We start from the raw sequence: 24,747 nt of genomic DNA, 5'->3' as shown, positions 1-24,747 counted from the left end.
ACAGGTCAAATTAGTTACCACAAATGTACTATGGGTTGGATCCAGATGTAGTCATACTTAGGAATGTTAGAGAAATCGGCAATAGATCCAAATGGGTTTGGGGTTCTATGAATCCAATCTGCGGATTCAGCAACGGACCAGCTTTTTCTGAGTCACATGGACTTGTGGACCAGTTTTGCATTGCGGCAGGGGATTTGTGCTAATTTGCATAAACGCTAAAGCACAAATGTGCTGATGCACTTTAGTTACTTTGCATTCGTGCTAATTTGCATTATCTAATGTGAATTAGCACGAACGTAAAGTAAGTAATTAATGTGAATTATTGTCAGTGTGAATTAGCAGAAGTAGAACAAAATTCTGGTTAAGAAAATCTAGTTCTGTCAGAGAGCAGACAACGAGATGCTTGACAACTTCCAAAATGCGGATGGAATGGATTTAACAAAATCTGTACATCCCTAGTCCTACTTTGAGTAGATCCACTGAAAACAATAGACTTATGTTAGTCATGACTAACCTAAGTCCCATAGATTTCAATGCTTCTAATCTAAGTATGTCTAAATATGGATCCAACCCAATGAATGATTATAAATATATGGCCATTAGATTATAAGGAAATTTACAATATTGATTCTCCAAAACTCCTCTCTTCATATATGTAAGCCACAATTCTGTGATTAGAGAATGCAGCAGCCCTTAGGGAATATGGCAGAATTTGATAATACGGAGAGAACCCATTCAGAATATTGCAGGAGTTACAAAATGTCAAGCATTAGGACATTTGGATGCAATCTAAGCACATTTTCCTTCTGCTTTTAATTTTATCTTTCGCACAGCATCTTGAGGTGTCTGGCCACAGCATCTTGCTAATAATAATAATAATAATAATAATAATAATAATGTATATTTATTACCCACCTCTCCTTCTGGATCGAGGGGGGAACAACACCAAACACAATATATTACATAAAATGAGTTAAAAGAGCATTTAAAACCAATACAATATTAAAATAAGAATCACAGCATCTTAAAATTCTTAGGTTTAAAATTGCAAAACTCAGCCTCAGAACTCACAGGGACATGTGACAACGGGTTTGTACATGAGACATAAGAAGCATGATACGTTTGCGCATTTTTGTGTAAGTTAACAAGCTATCTTTTTCCATACCTGATATGTGGGCTATAACATAGACCACGATCTAGCAAACCCACTGTATGTATGGCTCCCCATACTTTTCTTATGTTCTCAGTTTTTGTTTTGTTCTTTTAAGAAAGTATAGAGAAGACATATATGCAGTAGAACTGATGGTTTGTGGTCTGTATTATAAGCTACCAATCAGTTCTTAAAAGGTGGCTTGTTAAATGCCAGCTGGACTAGATCAAACGTCTATCGAGCTCAGCGCCCTGTTTCCATGAGTGGCCTGTCAGATGCTTTTGGGAAGTAAAGTCTACAAACGCCTTTGGTGCATTAAAAATCACGCCCTGGACCCGTTCTCTCCTTTTATTTGGTCATACTTAACCATCTGTCTGTTTTGTTATGGGTAATTAATTGTTATTTTTATTGATAAATAGATGCTTGCTACTACAGTGTGGTTTGAGAACTCCCATCTTAAAGGGCTACTGAAATTGTTCCATTTGAAATGAGATCTTGGTTTTATTGCAAGGAAGTCAAAGCACTTAGGAAGTGAAGGAAGCACTTAGCGTGTTTGCTTAAATCAGCCATGTTAGCGAGAAGAATGTAAACAGCATAAATAATTTGGCCTCTTTTTCTTTTGGTCTAGGTCTCTGCTCATATCCCATATCCAGTAGCACTTCATGTAAATATTGTTAATGTTCCTCAGCCAGCTGCTGCAGCTATTCAGGTAGATATTTGTAACAATCGTTTCAGGAGTCAATTTGCTGTACTTTTCATGTGCAGTTTTGATGCAAATGCCTTGCCTTCCAATCAGACAAAGGCACAGCTCTTTTATGTGGCAAATGATAACAAAGGGCCCATGCAAATGCCCTGTTGGCTAACCATGGGTCCAGCAAATTGGGTGCCAGATTTGAGAACTCACACTCCCTTTGAATGATCTGTCCTTACCCTGTCCTTACCCTGGAGTAAATTCTCCACTACCCAGGCGATTAAGCAGTTTTGAAATCACTGTGCACAGCCTTTAGGACAAAGCAGGGGTCACCCTAAATCAAAATTTGAAGCTGCACTGAAGCAGGTCTCAGATCTGGGTTTAAGGGAAACCCTGCTTAGCTTTAATCACAGATCTCATTGATGAGGATAAACAGCAGCTAAACAGGAGGGAGATGGAATTTCCTTTCGGAAAGGGAGTGAGTACACATTCCTGAGTCTGTCTTCCAACTAGCTAGCAGGGAGTCAGTGTTAGGTTTGCACTGGCAGAAAGAAAATGGGACCAGGGAGGAAGTACTTACTTATTTAAATCAAAGGCACCAGGACAAACTGTAATCACATCAGCCAAAATCCAGAATAATATCGTCAGTTTCATGGATTCCATTTTAACATCCAAGCCAAAATTTATATAACAGAGATCTTGATCTTTGTGCAGTGGAATTGCCTCTCAGGCTAATTTGGCTGCAATTCTGCAAGATGGGCAAGCAAGCCATCATTATCGTTATGATTACAGCATCCAACTGGGCCTTTACCTTCTCTTTTCCCTTAACTCTTAATTGCAGAGACACTATAATGATGAAGACCCTGAGAAAGAAAAACGAATAAAGGAATTAGAGTTGCTACTAATGTCGACTGAGAATGAACTGAAAGGGCAGCAGGCATTACCAGTAAGAATGTCACCCTGTGCTTGGATGGAGGGATAGCAGCTTTACCCCAGTGCTTCTCTTTCCTCTTCTGCTTTCTCTTTCCTTCTGACACTAATCAAGGCCCTATATTTCCATTTGAACAGGACACAGGCCCTCCCCCTCGATTCACTGGCTTCTCTCTCCCCCTCCCCTCCCAAATGACAATAGTGCATAATTGTTAGCAGTAGCGTTCACCCACTGGTCTACCTTTGCAGAACAGCGGCCATCAGTCCCCACCTGGTTTTATGCCCAGAAGGCATCTGTGTTTCTGAGAACTTGCAATATTTTGCATAATGAAAATGTAGTGCCTATTTCTTCCATTCCCACCCACCCCCGCTCTCTCTGTGTTGTATTCCTTACCTTCCAGCTCTACATTAGACCCTTGGCCTGTGATCCTCAAGCTACTGAAGACACTCCAGTTCACTAGCAGCAGCCGGCCATTTGGGCAAATGTCCCATAATCCAAGTCCACAGTATGAGATGGTGGCACTCTAAAGAGCACTTAAGTACATATCCAGCCTATTCTCCCCCACTGCGAAGTCTTGGAGCGATTTTGCTTCTAATCTGTTACGCCAGCCTTCTCCAGGTTGTTAGGCTACGACTGTCATAATCGCTCAGTCATGGCTGTCTATCCGCACCTAGGGGCCTAAGTGTTCCTTTTTGGAATGCCCCAAGCTCTTGCTGCCTTTGCCACTTGTGGCATGCCCAGCCCAGGTTGGACACTCACAATCTAGTTTAATTGGCTTGGGAGACTACTATTCCAGCTCCCAGTGGCTTGGGAATCACAGTCTAAGTAACGTCACGATTTTTCGCATGTTTGGGAATGTCTCTCTCTCTTTCTCTCTCTCTCTCTCTCTGTGAAGAAAGTTAGATTCTGTAACTGCATGTCTGAAGCCAGAGCTGGCTATTACTTAATTCTATTACATTTATGTATTTCAGTGTGTAGGTTGAGCGAAGTAGCAAAGCAGCTTATGTAATAAATTAATATGGGAATTCCAGAAAAGAAACAGGTGGTAGTCAGCAGAGAGGTCTATGTGTAATTAATTCATATTAATAATTAATTTGTTTTCTAGTTAGTGATAAAACGACTGTGTGCATGACATGTTAGTTCTGGCCACTTCTAATTTTTAGTTTGCGTTTTGCAATTTCTTCTCTTGCATGGTGATGCTGGAAAGAGACTCCTGTCAATTTGCTCTTCTGCTTTCCTAACCACGTCGATTTTTACAGCCTTTTCGTTGCATTGGCGTAAGCTGTAGCGTTAGACAGGCGTAGGAAAAAGGAGGTGGAGAACAAAACAAAAAAAGCAACTCTGGTTTTGCCCCCAGATCCAGGAAAATCAATAGAAAATTTCTCAGTGACCTCAAACACAATGTGGATTTCACCATCTTAAACCCTTTAGGCTGAGCTTGCGCTAGAGAAATCCTGCCGTTTCCTTACTTCTTACGGCAAAAAATAGATTCAGGCACTTTATGGACTTTGGAGGAACAGCGTATGAGTATAGCTGTGTTGCTTCTTGTGCTATAGATACTTGCCCAGGATGCAGAGTTGTTGCACAAGATGAGGTAATGCCAAAATGAGAGCTATAAATTTACTATCCTTTCAAACAAGCTCTTGCTGCACTGATGAAAGGAAACATCTTGACAACTGTTTCATAGGCATTAAGTGCTTAGATGATGCAACCACTTTTATCTTTTCCTTCAACAGCCATCTGACACCTTGTGCAATTTCATTGCTAAGTTTCTTCTGCTGCTCTCTTTCTTCCTCCTTTTCTCCCCCCCCATTCCCCCCCTTCCTTCAGGCACAGAATCACACATCAGATTACCCAGGATGGCACAGCACCACAATTGCAGACAGTACCAGAACTGGTGGTAACAGTGCACCCATTTCCTCTTTGGGGGAGCATCATCACTGCACTCCATCTCCACCAGTGGACCACGGCTGCTTGCCTGAAGAAAGTGCATCCCCGGCAAGGTGCATGATCGTTCACCAGAGTAACTTCCTGGATAATGTTAAGAATCTCTTAGAATTTGCAGAAACACTTCAGCTAATAGATTCAGTAAGTAGAATGGTCAACTTCAATGCTGTGGCTAGTATGGGGCTATTTCTACAATCAATATGTTTTCTTATATTATTATTCTTTACTGGAAGATCTGGTATTCAGTATAAATAAAGGCAATGGGTTCACCATTTCCACATGCTGGGTTTTTCTGTTTTGTTTTTTGGCCGCAAGCTTCAAAACACTTATGAAGACCTACAGCCCAAATTCTGTGCATGCCTAATTGGAAGTCTCATTGAAATAAATGGGACTTATTTCTGAGTTAATGTGGGTAGGATCAGGGTGTTAGCCTAGCTTGTTCTTGGGTTCTAATATTTATCAAGCACAGAAAAACATTTGTCTTTATTAAGCATGCACAGAACCATCATTGCAGCTATTCTCCATTGGTATGTTAAGCATCAAAGAATACATTTATGCGGTGTGAGCTGGTATATTTAAAATCCAAGTGTAAAATGATTTCTAAATAATATACTGTGCTTTTTAACAGTGAAATCAAATTGTAGGAATAATAATGATGAAGATCAAATGGAATATATTTTTTGTTCTGTTCCAAGTGACTGTGTGTACACTTTAATATATCTTCCTTGGATTCCTGTTTGATATTTTTCCAGAGCATACATAGCATTAATGGGTTTCTTTCTTGAAAACTTTGAGAAATCACGCAGCATTTTTGAAGATCTTTATGTGGAATTGAGGAGATTAACATGATTAGGCTCTATAGGTTGAAGCCAAAGTTTTATTGAAACAGATCCATTACAACATCACAAATGCTTTTTCACTTAAAAATCCAGCTCCATTGTAAGAGTAGATTGATCGCACAGCACATTTTTGTGTAAGGGTGGGGTTTTTTTTTGCTGATAGTGCTATTGGTAAGGAAAGAGGCTTTTTCCTTTTAGGAATCCACCATTAGGGTGGTTTGTGTTTAATTTTCATATTTTGGGATATATCAGAACAGGGTTAAGCTGAATTAAATGTGGAACAATTGTTTCCCCTCCCTTTCCTTTCTTTCCTTTCAATCAAATGTTAGTGCTACAGTTACTTTGCTTTTTTGTTTTTAATGAGGGAGCATCAGGCATTGTCTCATAGATTCGTGACTTCCCCCATTGTTTCCAGGATCCTTCATCATGGGGTGATCTCAGCAGTTTTGAATTCTCTGAAGAAGCAGACACCTCGCCTAGCTGCATTCCCTCAGGCAAAGCCCCACAGCTTCAGCAAACAGAGGCCAGTGCGTGTAGGCCCGAAGGACACTCTCTCTCAAACTTGAGCAAAACCATGTTGAGTCAGGATTCCCTTGTCTTGGCAAAGTCTTTGACTGGCTCAAAGTACGCCACAGCTCCGGTGGTCATTCTGCGCACAAAGAGAGGGCAACCCAGCCACTTAGCCAGTGGTCATAATAAGTCCTTTATTCTTGCTGATGCCAGCAGCTCAACTTCTAAGCGCTCCCCTGTTAAAAGCCTGCCATTCTCTCCCTCGCAGGTAGAGCAAGATTTCTGCACAGATGTTACTAATTCTCAAAGTCAGCAAAGTTTTAACAATGTAGAGAAACTAATCTTTGGAACAAATCACTAATTCCTGTTGCACTTATTGATTGCACTCCAATTTTGAATCTACTCATAGCACTTCCTCTTCACCATTGGGTTTAGACTGCCAACAATCTAACTGATCATTTTCTTTTCCCTGTTTGTCTAATTTTTGGTGGTTTCAATGGGGTTAATGGGGTTAATTTCTTTGCTTTGCTTTTAATTCCTTCAGCTATCGGAATTTAACATTTGTGTTTCCTATAAAAATTTCTTTTAATATTCCATCCTTTTCGCAGTATGGTTCACTGACTCCCCCCCCAAATTCAGACTAAATAGACTATAAATGGTATCAATATTATACTATAAACTAACAACTGGTTTTAAAAGCAACTTTAAATTCTTAGTAATGATATGAAAAAATGGGTGGTACAGGAGGAGCTGCACAATGTGATCCACAGACCAGTTAACTAGACATGTTTAAACTGTCCATCTCATTGAAGTCAATGGGATTAAGCAGATTTAAAAATAAATGTGTTGGTTTAAGCTGTTTGTGGACTTCTGCTTTAAAAAAAAAAGACTGAAACAGCATAGTGGGTTCATGAATCCATCTTTATTGCCAGTGAAATTTGGATTCCTAAATTCTGCAGTAGCAGCTCCTTCTCACTAAGCTGAACATTTACACCAAGAAAGAAAGAAAGAAAGCTCTTTGCATTCTTTACTTCCTATACTGTGAAAGTGAAGCAATCCCTTTTAATAGAGAAAATAGGACTGTTAATTTAATCTTTTCACATTTTTTAAAAATTGAATTGTCTAATTTTGTGCTACAGGATTCAATACCTTTAATATGGAAGCTCCAAACTTTTTTGTTTTCATATTATTAGACATTCCTTGCCTAGGCAAATTCCCATTGAAGTCCAATAGGAGACAACAAACCTTTATTTCTATAAATATTCTTGGAACAGAACCTAAGAAATGTGTTCATATACGCTTGAGCATTAGGAATGCAAAATTTTGCTTTGGGAGTATTGCAACCAAAATACGGCCACATGATATGACACTAGGATTGATGCACATAGTTGCACTGTGAGTCAGTAGAAGCACTCCTGTTCATTTATCTTGAAATTACTTTTCTTCATTCCTTTCCTTTGTTTTGGTAAGATTGCTTCGAAAAGCCAAATCTGCATTTTATATTTCTGTTTTTTCTATTAATCTTTGCAGTTCCTGAACACCTCTTCCAGCCAAGACAGTCTGGACCTGGACAATCCTACTTTAACCTCCACCCCCCTCTGTTCCCATAAGGTCACTGTTACAACACCTCTTCACAGAGACCAAGCTTTTAAGACACAGAAGGAAAACAATCTGTAAGTCTTAACGTAACAAAATAACAATGCATTTTTTTGCTGTATGATAAAACTAATACTGGCTTTTGGTGTGCACACGGAGTTGCTGTATAAGTGAGCTTCCCCGTTCACTTCAGGGGAGGGCAGCTCAACACATCAATTTCTTTGCTGACTTGGGGCTGGCCCATGACATGAATGAGGAGGCCAGATGTGTAGGGAAGCATTTAAGGTAGCAGCTGTTTAAAGTAGCCTTTCCCAATCTGGTACCCCAAAGATGATTTGAACCATGGCTCAGCATTCCTGGCCACTGGCCAGTCAGGCTAGGGCTGCTGGGAAATGAACTCCAAATAATCTGGAGGGCACCAAGGTGGAAAAGGCTGGGTTAGAGATCTGTCTTATTACTCTCATCTCTAACAGCATCATGCAACAAATCATTATAACATGGATTTACTCTGCATTAGCCATAAGTGCCTGAACCAGTGCAGGCTTATTTAAACAATACTCTTCCAGACTAATTCATTTATAAAGAATATTTAATACTTCATGTTTATATAGCATCTTTGCTAATATAAAGACTTTGCAGACATTATCTCAGAAATCCATAGAACACCCCCAGAAGGAAGGCCAATATGGCTATCCTCATATCAAAGAGGGAAATTGGAACCTAGGACTCTGCATACAATACAACCTTTTAAGTATTACACTAAATTAAGATCACAGCAAACAGATTCAAATTATTTTCTGTAGCTTCTTTCTTTTTCTTTCCCTTTGTTCATACCATGGGCTCAGGTTCAGAACTCCAGCTATCAAAAGATCAATACTGGAAAGTTCTCCAAGAACACCCACTCCATTTAAAAATGCAGCTGCAGCTCAAGAATTCAAATACGGACCCTTAAAAATGCTGGTAAGAAAAAAGGGCAGTGATGTAAATGGGATTCATTTGAGGATGCTCTAAGGACTTCCCTGTTGCTTCAATACATATTTGTCTCTTCCTTTTAGCCTCAAACGTCGACTCACCTTGTAGATGATCTGCAAGATGTTATCAAACAAGAGTCAGATGAATCCAGCATTGTATCTGGCCTACGAGAAAGTGGATCGCCTTTGCTGAAGAAAATCAAGCAGGAGGCAAGTTAAATCATATTTACTTAAGGCCACATTAAACTCAACTCAGTTTGCCAAGAAATGTCTCTAAATCAATTCACTCACTGCAGCAGGAAACCAGTTTTGGCAAATTGGTTTCAGAAAAGAACCTGCCATATTCCATTTGTCAAGATGGTCGGGGAAATGAATCAAAGTGTTTCTAAATCATAGATTGTTAGAAGCAAACAATATTGAACGAACATCCAGGAAGGGCATTATCAGAAAAACTATAGTAAGTTGGAGGAACCTTAGTACTATCACAGAGACAGTACTGCTATTCCTGTCTTCTCATTTCAGAGAAGTAGAGCTTCATCCCACGTACCTGTTTCCCTCAAATTATCCCCTACAGCGCTAAACTGTCGGCATTGTTGTTGTTGCTACCAGGCGGCAAGATCCTTTGCATACCAGAAAATTGGTTTAAGGGGGGAAATGTAAAAAAAATCATTAAAAAATCAATGGATGACCCAATCCGATTCAAATTTGGTATGCTTAAAGGTCTCCTTAATATCTATTACTGTGCCAATTTTGATGTCTTTATCTTTAAAGCTTACGCAGATGTAAGCATTTGTTCAATTTTTCTTCAAGTCCTGCTCCTGCGCCCCAGTGGCCGCTCGGATGATACGCTCGAAAACTAGTAGCAAAACACAGCAAGACTTTTGCCTTTATAGCACAATTAAAGCAGGATGCATGGAAGTACTTCACAATAAAAGCAGATTATAAGCTGAAAAACTTTGGAGTCCTTTGCACACAATTCCCAGTGATTGCACAGTATAACGCTGGTGTGATAAAGCTTCTTCTATGAATACTATGCTATTGGTGCCTGATTTTGTCTATTGAGATTAGATAGTTTTGGCCTTCATAGATCTGTAGTAATTTGCATTCAATAGTCCAGCCTTGTAAACCAATTACTGAAAAATATATTTTATTATATAGTTCAAGATGCAGACTTTAAATGGCCCCACTAACTTTTGGTGGGTTTTTCAGAAACACAAAAATTACTGAATCAAGCCTTAGAAATCTGGTTACACAACAGTATATCATACTTCATTTTTCATTGATGTCCAGTGTTGCAAGAACATATCTTTCAATTCTAAGAAGTTAAATGCTGGTTTGAATTATTTTTAAAATGAACTAATGAATTCTGAATGCAGGAACTCACTTGTATAAGATCTAGAGACTGACTCTTCATGAACTTGTACTCCTGACTAAGCTAACTTGTGGGGCAGGCCAAGCTCACCTGGAAGTTTGTTTACTGCTAAGTAGACATAGAAAATGTCAATTGCTGCCATTTAAAATATGGTTCCGCTTTCTGCTTGCAGGTGGAGTCTCCAACAGGTAAAACAGGAAACTTCTTTTGCTCAGGCAATTGGGAAGGGGATGGTCTGAACACACAGCTCTTCACGTATGCGCCTGCAGTGGAAGATATTCCGGTATGTGTTAATGCCATGAATCTTGTCTTGTCTTTCTATAAACTTGTATATTCTGAAGTTGAGGTAGGCAGGGAGCCACAACTGGCACACCAAGACCTTGCCTCCCACCATTTTCCCATACCACTGCCAAGTGGCGACTCGGCTACAGAGTCGTTGTTCTGCGAAAAAAGGGATCATTTCTCACCCCCTCTCAGATTAAAGGCCTTGGCAGTCTGGATATAGCCCCCATCTTTGCTCTTACTTTGCCCATCCTGCTTCTAAAGTGAAAGAGATAAGGCGTGTTGAAATCTCATTGAGTCATACGTGAGAACGTTCATTTAATTCTCCCTATTGAAATCAGTGAGGCACCATAGTGTTTAACTTAAGGCTGGATCATGCCAAAATGTCCTCCCCCACCCACCCAAAAGTAAGTTCATCAATTCTTCTTTCTATTTTTTACATAAAAGCACCAAGCTGGTACATAGTACGTGTGTAAAAAGCTGGAGGGGGGAATTCTGCTTTTAACTGGATCACTGGGGCGTTTACTGAAGTCACTGGAGTTATTAGGCAATGAAATGTTTCCTTTCCTTTATCCATTGTAAATGGCATAATCTATTTTTTAAAAAATATATATAAATTGGATTAGAATGTAATTAGCCCAACCAGCAAGTCATTTTGGCCAAGTACCTGTACTTAAGCCAATTTTATTGCTATTTGACTTTTATTTCGTGCTGTTCCAGTAGAGTTGGAGGTACCAAATTTAGTTGCATCTGCATTTTCAGTTTTACTGGGTTGTGTCAGTCAGACTACATGTTGGTATTGTCAACCGACAGATAAGTAAAGTATTAGTTCAGTATACATGTCCCCATTCTAATCCCTGACTATTCAACGTGCTGCTCAGGTATTTAATATTAAGCTCATACTTAAGTAGTTTGCTGAAGACAAAACTTATATTTCATTTAATATCGTTGTGATTTAACAGCCCCATAGTATGCTTCTTTAATTACACAAGTGCCATAAGTTCAGATTTGTGCTAAATATATATTAGGGGGTTGAAATGTTCTCTAAAACTCCCCCCACCAGATATTTACTTTTTTTTCTTGCCTGAACACTGGTATGTGCAGTCTCTCTGCTGTTGCTCCAGGATCATTTCCCCACTTAATTACCTCTTCTTGTTCCTGGAACTTTCAGGGACAAAGTGTCATGACTGTAGCCAATCACATTCAGTGATATAACATAACCACAAAGCCAATTCAAAAAGTTACATACAAAAATTCCGAATAATTGAGCTAGAATCAGGTTGTCAGTGACAAAACATAGCAGCCTTTTCCTCACATGGTACCTTTTTTAAAATCCTTGAAATATTCTTGGTTAATTTAAATAATTCATTCAAAATTCATTCATTTGTCCTCTTTAAATTATGATTATTTTATTTTTTCTTCAGAATCTACTTACCAGTTCGGGTTTAAAGATGCCTGCATCAGAAGAAGAGGACAGCACTCAGAAATTATTTGCATTACATAAAAATAGGTCATCAGGTAGCCCACTTCAGGTAAAAATCATCTTTTAAAAAGGTTCCTTACTTAATGATATAGGCCTAATCTATACCTGCCATTTATCCCACATGACATACAGCTGATCCTAGGGTGATGAGGATGACCACTCCACTTTCCCGGGATATCAGTGACTGGATCAGTGACTGGATCAGTGACTGTCACAATTATTTTCCCTGTCTCGGGACAATCCCGGGGTCCACGGGCAGTGTGGCCCCCCTCTGAGGTCATTGCTGTTCCTTGCAAGTAGCAGGGCTCATCAAACAGGCAAGCAGCTTTGCAGGGGAAGCCCATGGGTATCGGGTGAGGGGGAGAGCATTTTCGCCATGTTTTGGATGGGTCTCGGGGTCTTCCAGCGCCGAGTGTGTTTTTTTAAAAAAAATCACCGCTTCGCGCATGATCGCAATTCTGTTCTTGCGCAAGCATCAGTAGTAAGAACAAAAAACAAACTTATCCTTTAATCTCGGGACAACTCGCTGACGTGTGGCCCATGAGGGACAATTGTGGGAACAGAAAACTCCGTGATCATCCTTCTCCACTCCCCAAAGGGCTGCAGGTGTAGATTAGGCCATAGTGCACTTTCAGATGTATGGAGACGTTTTTGTTCCAGTTAAAAAGAATCCATTGATTATACAAGTTGAAAGTTTCACTGTATTGTGTTAGGAAAAAAATGTTGCAGTTGTGCTTGACTAAGGATTGAATACAAACTGGCTTCACTATTGGATGCTATATTGTATTATTTACTGACTAGGATTCCAAGAATGAGAAGCTGTGAAGAAAGCAGAATACATGGCCGGCTGACATTTTGGTACTATAGTTGAAAGGTGGCAGTTTTCTTCTGCAACCTGAAAAACAGATATCCATCTAGCCCAGTATTGTCGACACTGACTAGCAGTAGCTCTCCAGGGTTTCACGCAGACTTTTTCCAGCCCTACCTGGGGACCTGGGACTTTTGGCATGCAAAGCAGATGCTCTACCACTGAGCCACAGGCATCCTGTCAAGATGTAAATGGAAAGAAAGAAAGAAAGAAATGTTGACGTTTTCTCCCTCCCATTATGGCTACAGACCTCATTTTGTTAGCAGTGAAGCCTGCACTTCTACTTATACGTTTCCTTCGACATTTCAGTTGGCATAATTAGCCTAGCTTCACAAGGCCGCTCAATAGTCAGCTTTTAACTTATAAAATGGAAGGCTGATAAGCCTACAGCTTTAGCTCAATGGTTGAGCACATGCTGTGCATGCAGAGGGTCCCAGGTCCAATCACTGGTGACTCCAGTTTAAAAAACAAACAGGTAGGCTGGAGAAGACTCCTGTCTGAAACTTCGGAGAGCCACTGCCAATCAGCATACACAATAGTTAGATGGACCTATTATTATTATTATTATTATTATTATTATTATTATTATTATTATTATCCCGCCTTTTGCCCAATGCTGGGCCTCAAGGCGGCCAATAGTCTGACTTGGTATTAGGCAGCTTCCTACGTTCTGCTACATAGAAAAGAAGGTCAGTTACTAATGCCTACATGTTTAGTCCTAAGAGCCCTGTTGTCTTTTCAGTCCACCAGCCTGCTTCCTACATTGGCCAAGTAGAGGCCTCTGGGAAGGCCAAGCAGGATATGGGGTTGCTCCCCAACAACGGGTATCCAATGTTGGTCCCCAGCAACTGGTATTCAGAGGCATGATGATCCACACTTTAGGGAAACCAGTTTCTTGTTCTACGTGTTCTATCTGAAGTGATGAAAGTCTGTTTGACACACCAGGAAAAGAACAGTGCTAGTAGGGTGAAGTTTTTAACGTGTGACCTGGTATGCATAAGTTTTTAATGTGTGACCTGTAGCCAATGATGTTTGTGGCTACAGAGATAAATTAGACAACAACTGCCCATATGTGGGTAATACTCTCTGACCAAAGGCATAAGAATTTATTTCTGAATCACTTCTACTTCTTTAGAGCTAAGCTAATGACATACATAGAATATTTTCTTACTGCTTCTTGGGCAAATAAACACAAACAGACAAATTATTCCCTAAGCAAATGACGTAGAGTTGGTTTATTACCTTAACTTGAAGTTTGCTTTGGATTTTTATCTGTTATGCTAGAACTGGTAAATGGCTGCTGTAGTAGCTGAGTTTGCTCCTATTCCAGATATTCAGGAAGCTGGAAACTTCAGAGGCCTTAACTAGACCGGGCTTTATCACGGGGCAAACCCTGGCCCCGGGATACTTGCCCCGGGATACAGCCCTCCTCTTTGGGCCCGCTTTTTCTGCGGTCATGGGCTGAGCCCGAGACTGCGAAACGTGTGGCCCGTTGCTGCGGTTTGACCCGGCTCAGCGTGATTACTCACGCGGAGCCAGGAGCCACACACGGGGCGCAGCGCTCCTGAGGAGCGCTGTGCCCATCAGGGGTAGGGTGGGGGGAGTGGGGAAATTAAGTTATTTTTTTTAAAAAAACCTACCTTTAGCGCACAAATGTTCATGCACTCCGTCTTCTTCAAAAATAAAAATAGTGGGCACAACACCTCTCTTCCGGAGGTCGTCGCGCCTCACATGTAAACGGAGGAGAGATCTCGCGTTAATCGCAACGCAAGATCTTCCCTCCTCCGTCACGGACTATCAGGTAGGTGGTATTATGATCCACAGATATGCAATACCAGAGTGGTATTATGATCCACAGATATGCAAATATAGCAAACACTGTGTGTTCATTGAACTTGCCTTCCTCCCTCTTAAAGGTGATAGGAGCATCAGGTAGGCCATTCAGTTGATAGCAGGCAGGAACAGAAAGGGAGGAAAGGACTTGAGTCTTGTTCCCTCCTTAACTAAAAAGGTGGTGAGCAGCATTGCTTCTCACTAGGAGGGAAATGCATGCAAAAGCTGGATTTCCTTCCCTCTCCCAGCTGTTCCAGTTACATTTCTTTTGTCATTAAGTTGTAGACCCGTGCTGGAGTTGCTATTTCTGGATTGTGGTCACTGTGTTTCATTATTTGGGCATCCATTGCATTGTTCCTGTTTTAGCTGTTTTTCTAAGGATGAGCTCTGACATTCTTGAGGACAGTGACTACACAAGTCAGATTTGTCATGGTGTTTCCACTTTCTCTGGAGAAGTAAACTAAGAAAAAACTTCATGACGGATCCCAAGTGTATGATTGTGTGGTCTGTTCCATTACTGTGGTCTGTTCCATACTGAAGAGTGAAGCTTGCTAGTTTCAACTTCCCAGTTATCTCTGTTACATTCAAGACCCTGATGTGAGATGTGAGATTGACATCAAAGTGATCATGTTTTGAAATGGGGTAGATGGTGAGATTTTCTTCTGGGTCATGAAAACACAATTCTAAAAGATCCAGAGATCACATTTTTCTATGTAAATCTTGGAAATACATAGAAAGCCCAGATTAATAAATGATTTGCATGCCATGGCCACTTAAAATAACTGAAGAGAATGGAGAGTTATGAATACAGTCCTGAACTTTTAGTAGTAGTTTTGCTGTTGACTTCAGGAAGCCATTTTGTTTTCAGTACTTGTTTCATTGTAAAACAATCAGGTCAGTGTTCTGCTCGTGACTGAGGACAATGCAGTAATTGCAGTCACTTCAGTAAACAGTTTATATTGGCCAGAGGTAAAATCCGTCTCTAATTAAAAAGTGATTCCTGTATTTGAAACCTTCACTTGGAAAGTGGAATTCCCACGACTGGTATACATTAGAATATGTGTGTACTCCAGATTTGGGATTCAGAAACATACAGACAAACAGATGCATTGTACATTCATACATTGTTTTGTTCTTGAGTACAGAAAAACATAATGTGTGAATCGACCTTACAGCGAGTGGCTGTAGGAAGATACCTTTGCATAGCCTTGGCTTTACTGTTTCATTTTCCCTAGAGGGTTCACTTTTATTTAAAGTGCTTTAACTGGATATCCCAGTTAAAACTTTGACAGTTTGTTTACTGTTCACTCTTGCCTGGGGCAACAGAAGGCACGTTACAGGATAAGTGAGATAATTGTGTTGCCAGAAGAAGGATGTGTTGGGAGGATTAACTGATGTAACAAAATGAACTAAGAGTGACACAGCTGAAAATATGCCATGGCTTGATAATTATATATGAAGGTATTGCAAACATAGAGAAGTTGCCTTTCTTATCCATAATTTTAAAGTCTAAAATGGCTAATAGGAAATCTGAACGGAAAGATTTAGAAAAAATGCAGTAGATTAGCAAAAGATTTCACAGCCACATATCATCGAGGGACCTAATCCAAAACCCATAGGCAGCCATTGAACTTTGTTGGCTTTGGACTAAGTGTTCTTAATAATGTGCTCAGGCCCCTGAAGCACAATTTAGCAAGAAGTAGACATAGAACTCATCTTGGTTAAGACCAATGAAGCAGGAGTCATCACCAAATTTTCTGGATTGTACCATGGTCTTTGTGCAGCATATCCTCATGGACATTAGTGATAACTTTGTGTATGGACAAATGGCAGCTTGTGAGAGGTACAGCATGTTGAAGAGGCCACTGCTGATGAAGGGTAACCTAAAGGGACCAGGGTCCTGTTAATAGTGAGCAGAGGAGCATCTGCACACCTTTGCTGACTGTCCAGGCATACTAGCAAGACTAGGGTGACCATATGGAAAGGAGGACAGGGCTCCTGTATCTTTAACAGTTGTATAGAAAAGGGAATTTCAGCAGGTGTCATTTGCACGCATGGCGCACCTGGTGAAATTCCCTTTTCATCGCAACAGTTGTTGTTGTTGTTATTATTATTATTATTATTATTATTATTATTATTATTATTTATATAGCACCATCAATGTACATGGTGCTGTACAGAGTAAAACAGTAAATAGCAAGACCCTGCCGCATAGGCTTAAAGCTGCAGGAGCTATACTAGAGTGACCAGATACAAAAGAGGGCAGGACTCCTGCAGTTTTAACTGTTCTAATAAAGAGGGAGTTTCACAAGGTGCAGCATGCATACAAATGACACCTGCTGAAATTCCCTTTTCTGTACAACTGTTAAAGATACAGGAGACTTGTCCTCCTTTTCATATGGTCACCCTAAGCAGGACCAAATCCCTCAAAACAGCTGGTACTTGGGTGGTACCCAAGATTTTGGAGGCTCAGTCCATTATACCTCAGAATAGGGCCTTTAGTGTCATAGCGCCCACTCTCTGAAACTCCCTACATCTGCAAATTAGGCAGACACCAACCCTTCCGGGTATTTAACAGCTACAGAAAATATACATTTTCCACAAGTGGATACAGCATATAGAAATAATCTCCCACCTCTGAATAGCATGATCTAAGGAGAAGGAAGCCCCATGTAGCTTCAGTAGAAGTTGCTGTTGGCTATTTGCTGGGAGGGATGCTTCTATTGGTACCCACAGGGCCACTTTCCCCTTGGCTACCATTCCACGTTGGCAGCCTTGTCCTATGTGCCAACTTGCAAGCAAGTGAGGTTCTAGTCATGGTTTCAGAGGGAGGGAGGGTGACAGTAGTCTTGCCTCCATCTTGTGCTTCAGCTTCAGCAAAGGTTTATTCTGAACTTGATTTCTGCTGGATGCCCTGGTCCTTTCTTCCCATGTGTATTTTGGGCTTAGTTTTCTGAAAAGGAGCTTCCTTTTAACCTAATCAGTAACAACACAGTTGTCAATCTGATGGCATGACAAGAGTAGCTTTTTACTGGGCTTCTTTTATGTGGTTTTCCTCTTTTATACTACTTATTCATTTAGGTTCTAAAATTTATGTCCCGCCCTTTCCATGGCTGATCGACATTCCCTAGGGCGTTTTTTTACATATGAGTAAAAAATAGAAATACTATAAAACCAATGAAAACAACAGCCACAGCACAGGACAACAGTGTTTAACTTAGGCATCCTGGTCCAGAAATATAAGACCCTGACCATGTTTGTATGTCTGTACCAAGGGTAGTATCCTATTGTGCCCATGTACTCATGGATACTAGTGGAAACACTAATTTCTGGAATGGGGCAATTCAACGGAGCTCTCAGAAAGGAGCTCCGCTGACCTGTCCTGATTCAGAAATTAGCATTTCTGGCGTTATTTTTAGAAGCACAAAAGCCCATTTATGCCAGCTGTCACTCTCACTCCCAACAGAACCAGGAGAAGTAGAAAGGCGCCACTGGATACTGCCCAAGTATGGAAGTGGAGCTTTTTGAATTCCAAGGACTTTCGCATGTGTCTGCAAAACCAGCCTCCAAACCTGGCAGAACACAAATAGTTAAAGGAAACCTAGCTACTGTGTGTGGGCGGTGTGATTTATTTTCCCTGTAGCAATATTCTCATGTAGTAATAGATGTGCCATTTGGGCCTATACATATTGGATTCGTTGCAGGTATACCTGTTCAAATATGACCCTACCCATAGTCATCTGGGGGTGTTGGAAGTGGAATAGAGCCTCCAAGGCAAGATGGGAAGGCCTCCTCTCACTCCCCCACTACGCATAGGGAGCAAGTAACAGAGCATTGACAAAACCAGACCAAAGTACTTTCTGAAGTCACATTTCAGGATTGTTCTCATGAATCAACAGCCTTTGTTTACATTTGTAGAGAATCCCAGAGGGTTGTAGTGAGCAATAGGGTGTGGCTTGTCTGGTTACTATCAGGTCACTATGCTTGCAATGAATTCTGATCCCTGCATATTTTAGATAATGGAACCAGGCCATTTTTTATACAGTATCTTATCATGAGAAGCAGCAGCCACCAGAGAAGAGCCTCTATCGTTTTCTGTTTACTTCAGCATAGTATACATATAAATTAACAAATTCAACTTCCCTGTCTACCAAAATAATGGACCCAGTGCAGGTTGAAGAGTACATACAAAACATGTAATCCTCAATAAATCAGCCCATAAAATTGTTCCAAATATTGAAGGTAAGAATGTTTTCCTAAAGCATTTTGATTCATTTCTAGTTAATCCCTGTGATGTGCAAACAAATAAAACATTTAGGATAGTTCGGGGGTTATAAGTAGGGATGTGTGTACCAGCAAACCTCGAGCTTCTCCAAATTCTTCCTTGCAGCTCTACCTCGCATCTGTATGGGATTGTGACCAATTTTTTTCTTTTTTCTTAAAAATGTGTGTGGATTTTCATTCATATTTTTCCAAATGCCCTCATCTGTTCATCTTTGAAATGGACACCTTCTTCTCCCATTGATTAAAGCATGTGACTGTGCGGGTTTTGAAAATAAGCATTTTTTTCATGTGCAGTTTTCAGATGTACACATGCTGTGGAACACATTTTTTGTCCTGTAAATCATATTCCAAGCTTGGATATCTAGGCATTTGACCACAGATTGCGTTCAAGTCCATGTTCAGTTTGGAAGGTGAAAACGGGGTAAATCCCAAGCAAAAATGAACTGAAATAAATTTCTCCTACATACATAGTTGTAAACAACCCATAGTGGAAGACAAACTTGGTCAGTGACATCTACAGAATGATGTCAGTCAAATTATGTAATTGCCATAAAATCTGGGTATCATCATTTTAAGATGGAGGGCCGCAAGTTGCCCACTCCTGCCTTAGTGGGAATATGGACACAATTGTTTATTGTCCCTATTTTCCCCCAGGGGACCAGTTAATATGTAAACTTCTTACAGTGCATTCATATGTCTACTCAGAAGTAAATTCCATTGAGTTCAATGGGACTGAGTCCTATGTAAGTGGGTACAGGATTGCAACTTTAACGAGCTAACAAGTCTCCTATACTTGCCTATCCACTAAAAGATGGGCACATTTTCTCTTTCACTGGCAGTTATTTTAGCTGGGTATATTAGAGAGGATTTGGACTTACTTACTTCCTCCCTTCCTTGGCCTGTGCTGTTGGCCAAGGAATATCTGTTGCCATCACAAACTTTCCCAGCCCTTTGCCACCTTCAGCAGGAGGGGCCATTTTTGTTTTCATATTTTATTTTATTTTATTTTTACTGTAAACAAATCAGTCTTTCTGGAAGCAGCTGCTCTCCCTCCCCTGAGCAGATCTGAGCCGGTGGACTTGCACAGAAGTTTAAAATTGTGCAAAGTGTGACAACCTTCCAAAGAGGGTGGAAGCTGTTTATTGAAATCATAAAGAGGAAACAGCATTGTGCGGCATGTCTGTGAAGTGTAAAGTATGTCACACCTGCCCTTGGTTGTGGTTTGCAAAGCCGCACGTTGAGTGAAAAGCTAATAAAATGCAGTGCGCTGTGTCTCTAGTTCACAGACACACATTCTGGGCCTGGGTGGTAGTCAAGCAGTTTGGAATGTCATTTTGCACTTCTTTAAGGAGGTAGCAGGTGAGGACTTTTGGAAGTGACAAGTCTCTTAGCCTAAAAGGCAAAAAAAGCCGAGAGAGGTATATATGAAGATAAGTAAGGAATCCATGTGCGTTTTCCTTTAGAAGGCTCGCCATAATAGTGAAGCTTTTCGCCCCATGAGTCATTGGTTCTTCTCTTTAGGGAGCTTTAAGTGTTTTTCATCTGGAAACGTGATTATAGATGCACCCATGTGTCTGAATAAGAACTTGCCATATCAGAAGTTCCAGCAGTAGCATATCTTAAGAACTTATATTTGAAGTATCAAGTAGGCTTGTGGCAGGAAACACTACAACATAATATGTTAACATGAACATCTCTATTTTAATTAATTCAAGCCACTAAGCAGCTTCTCTCCTTTTAGAAAGATATATTATTGGTTATGTATCACTGTCAATATTCATGGTACTTTACAGCAAGGATGGGCAGAAGGTAGATCTCCAGATGTTTTGGACTTCAGCTCCCAGATGTCCTTGCCAGCTTGGCCAATGGTCAGGAATGCTGGGAGATCTAGTTCATGCCCACAGAGTACAATAAGAATGTAATTATTTATTTTATTTATTACATTTTTATACCGCCCAATAGCCCAAGCTTCTCTCCAAAAACTTAAAATTGAATTTCAATAGTGACATGTTCAAGCTAGAGTATTACCAAAGACATGGGAGGAGTAGAATCCAGAAGTGTGGAACAGCAGTCACAAATGTCTATGGTTCTTGAGAACTGAATTTGGTCAATGAGTGGCATTGTGAGAGTAGTTGTTGGCCATGTTTATAGAACATAGTGAGATATAGACCTCCATGCTGTAGAATACTCATCCCATCATCTGGTTACACGTTACGCTCACATAAGCGCTTTACATAGGCAAGTAATTGAGTCACAAAAGTCCCTCTCCCCCCCACTTCCTCACTTGTAAATTTTTCATGTTGGGGATTGCAATCTGACATAATTGCACTTAGAATTTTAACCCAATGAAACGTTGCATGGCTAGAGCTAGAGTTACTGTAGCAAAATTACCAGTTCTGATTGCAAAGTGGTAAATTGTGGGGGGGGGGGGAATCCGTATTGGGGAAAAATACCTATATCAAAAGAAATTCTATGGAGTACTGAAATTTGCCCTGCTAATATTTTGAATGTCTAGGGAACAAACACATGACTTGGATGCAGCCCTGGGTACAGATATGTGCAGTACAGTGCTGACTAGGACTTCCAGTCTTAGCATGTGAACAAAATGGTCTTAAAATATGGTTAAGAAATGTGTCATCTTTTGTGACTTGGGGGAACTGAAGGAAAGCCTGAGAAGATCTTAACTGGGCAGGTTCATGCGGGCGAAGGCTGGGTCTCTTAACATAGGAATGGGGAGACTTCCAACTCAAGGGATCTTCTTGCTTGTTGTTTTACTAGAATCCCAAAGTCCTGCAAGGTCTTGCCGGCCCGAGTTAGGTGCAAATTAGTTGGGGCTGTGGAGTGAATATATAAGCACAAATCTACATTGAAATTATTATCAATCAGGGATTCTAACAAGGAAAAATGTGGACAAAGAACTGGTCAAAGGCAACCAATTAATTCTCATATTTTACATATGAGGAACACTGAGGCCTAAGAGATTAGCAATTAATATAAAGTCAGGCATGGCTGAGGTGTTGTTGTTTTTAAATTTTCAGCTTTACTTGTTCTTAAATGTGAGTCAGAAACCCTCGTTGATCTATTGCAAAATCCCCAAAGATCTTCTAGTAGATCCAGATGAATTTTCTGTCAGCTTCGCCTCAGGATGCCCAAGTAATTTAAAAAAAACTATTAATTGACCAATTAACACCTTACTTTTTAAACTCGGGTACAGAAATATTGGTATTTACATGGCAAAACATATACAGCATGTTACTGAGAGCGAGTGATTCAAGTGGCTGGATTTCCTTGCAGTGAGCTCTGAACTAGCAATCAGGAAAGGACTGATTTGTTGCCCTGTTAATGATGGGCGTCTGCACTTCAAAATGTGCCACTACATTACTGCCACCCCTCAGACTTCCCTGTGCCCTCTAAGTTTAGCTGCAATCCTCTCAGAAGCTTATGGAAGACGGGATTGGCATGGATTTCCCCAGCAACCATATATTGTGAGCTATCCATGTTGTAATGCAAAAGTATTTGGGGGTGGCTTGATTTTGAATAGGCAATTAAGACTCATTAGTTTACAAAAGGCCTGCTCCTGGTGAAGATGAAACCTGCTAGAACTGGTTTGTTGATATGGATCAACACAGCTGCCTACATTTTTGGATTTCTTAGGGGGCATGCTATCGGCACTCATGATGGGCCTGTTGATGACATGCTAAGCCACTGTTAGGGCACTAATCCTTTTACAGCAAATGGTTAGTGAGCGTGTTTAAACCGTGGTTATATAGCCACCATGGTTAGTCAGAAATGGTTCACATAACACGCTAAGCCATAATGTTTTGCTCAAAATGCTAAACCACTGTGGCTTAGTGTGTCGTCTGAACAGTCGTAGAGTACCTGCACTTCATAATTTACCACTACACTACTGGTTACAATGCTGGCCTGCAAAAGTGGCGTGTTGCAGAGTTTCTTCTTCAGGGCTAAGATTCCTATAAGTCATAAAGGAGCTCTTCCCTTCTCTTTCCAACTGTCCCTTTTGGGGGCATGTCCCCAGCCATTGCTTCCAATGGTAAACCTGTCTGCATGTCTGCGCCTTCCTGCTGTAGATCCAATGGCACCCCTTCTGAACGCCACACGCCCAGGTGCATCATGCTCAGAGGACAGGGAGCCTGTGCCCCGGCAGCCCCAGGGAGGAGACGGCATATTTCTAACTCCTCTCCCTCTTTTATTTTTGTTTTCAGCATTTTAGCAACACGTGGGATTCAGCATCCTGTGGGAAGACGGAGGATCCGCTGCCCTTCTCGGATCCAGCACGCAAATATATGAATGCATTCTCAACTCGAACTCTAGTCATGTAAAAGGGTCATCCAACAAGCATTATGTTTTCTTTTCAAAACACTTCCAGTTGATTTGGATTTACCGTTCCTCTACATGGGAGAAAAAGCCTGTTTTTGTTGTTATGGTACAACATTTGGGAGCAGCACAAAGTGCATATAGTCACAAAAGCATATATGTATATATTATTCAGGTTGGATTTCACCCAACTTAAAAAAAAAAGAACGAAAGAGAGATGAATTCTGTTTATTGATGATGCTTACCTAAATTATTAGGTATTGTGTTTTATGCAATTAATTATTAATAATATGAATGCAGGGTGTTTTGTTTTTTTCTAAAACTACACAATGATTTTTTAATGATTTTTTTTTAAAAAAAAACACGTTTTGGGAGATAAAATGCACCAGTATTAATTCAGTGAAGAGTTGCTACATAAGCCCGCATGCCAGTGAAGATGTTTTCCAAGGTTTTTCTTTTCCCTTTTTAGAGCTGGCACTCAATCAGTAGCTTATTCTAAATCATTGAACGAATATCTTGCTCTGAAATACTGCAAGAAAAGCATTACTGCAAATGCTAATCTCAAGGTATAGGCTGGGGAAGGCATGTCATGATTGTGAATGCTCATACAGCTATGCCATTTGAAGTACTGTTCCACTCATTAGAGCGCTTAGACAGTTTATATGTGTGTGTTTTATTGTTGTTTTTTTAATTAGCTTGCTTTTTAAAATTATTACTGTATGAAACATAGTTTTATGAGAACAAATTATATTTTTATTCAGTAATTTAATTTTGTAAATGCCAAATGGATATTATGGATTTTGTTCCAATTCGTTTTGTTTTGTTGCTGCTACGACTTATAGCATGTAGATGGGCCATAGAGGTTTATAAAGGAATGATAAACCTGGGGGCTGGCTAATTTGACTATGCACTAGCATTTCTGACTTCTGAAAAAGGGATTGCTTTCATCCTTCCACCCCTTTTCACTTTTTATGTACTTTTTACAAGCAATACTTTGAAACACTTCTTGGGAGATTTAAATGTGCCTATCTGTATGTATTCTCATGGGTTTGCAACCACATAGGATGCAAACTTCAAGCTTTCAGGAGAACACAGATTTGCTTGTGTCTTCTGTTTTTGTCTGATGTTTAAATATTTCATAACTTGGGGTCCATGCACAAATCTTTTTTTTTCTGAGGAAAAAGAAAAGGATAGTGGTTTGGACTTCCATATCAAACATTCCCTCGATACTAAGAAACTGTTGCTTCTTGTTCTTATTATGGATTCTGACTTTGCTGCCTTAATAGAATTAGGTGCAGCCTTGTCTGCACTTAACTTTTTATAATACACTGTACTGCCTTGTAGATAAATAAAGCATTTCATTTTATAACAACTTACCATTTGTTTAATATCTTAACTGTGCTTGTGTTTTAAGTCTTTTATCAAATGTTATCACACAGTGGCCTAATCTACACCAAGTAGGAGTTAGCACTATGAAAGCAATATATAAAAGGCAGGAGCCACACTAGGGCTTTATAGTGGTATTGAAGTGCACTGACAACTGTTGGGGCCCATTGACACATATCACATACACATACTGCTTTCATAGTGCTATATCCTGCTTGGTGTAGATTAGGCCTACATCCATCCTCTTGCAAAATTACAAAACAGCCCAT

General features: G+C 40.3%; 1 protein-coding gene across 2 annotated transcripts in view; it reads left to right on the top strand.

Moving 5' to 3' along the window:
• MYB (MYB proto-oncogene, transcription factor) overlaps positions 1-24,424 on the top strand; it is a 42,031-nt gene extending 17,607 nt beyond the window's left edge. The window contains exons 7-16 of one of the 2 annotated variants that reach the window (XM_063124641.1): positions 1,779-1,859; positions 2,683-2,787; positions 4,603-4,860; positions 5,974-6,336; positions 7,599-7,741; positions 8,510-8,624; positions 8,720-8,845; positions 10,180-10,290; positions 11,714-11,821; positions 22,981-24,424. In XM_063124641.1, the coding sequence (XP_062980711.1) occupies positions 1,779-1,859; positions 2,683-2,787; positions 4,603-4,860; positions 5,974-6,336; positions 7,599-7,741; positions 8,510-8,624; positions 8,720-8,845; positions 10,180-10,290; positions 11,714-11,821; positions 22,981-23,097 (1,527 nt within the window). In that variant the 3' untranslated portion in view covers positions 23,098-24,424. The remainder of the gene's footprint in view (positions 1-1,778; positions 1,860-2,682; positions 2,788-4,602; positions 4,861-5,973; positions 6,337-7,598; positions 7,742-8,509; positions 8,625-8,719; positions 8,846-10,179; positions 10,291-11,713; positions 11,822-22,980) is intronic. The other variant, XM_063124642.1, reaches the window with a different exon arrangement.
• Positions 24,425-24,747: the final 323 nt, after the last annotated feature.

This window comes from Elgaria multicarinata, chromosome 4 (assembly GCF_023053635.1).
Source record: "Elgaria multicarinata webbii isolate HBS135686 ecotype San Diego chromosome 4, rElgMul1.1.pri, whole genome shotgun sequence".
Classification (NCBI taxonomy): domain Eukaryota; kingdom Metazoa; phylum Chordata; class Lepidosauria; order Squamata; family Anguidae; genus Elgaria; species Elgaria multicarinata.
Note: the sequence above shows the minus strand (reverse complement) of the source record. Positions and strands in the feature narration are given on the sequence as shown.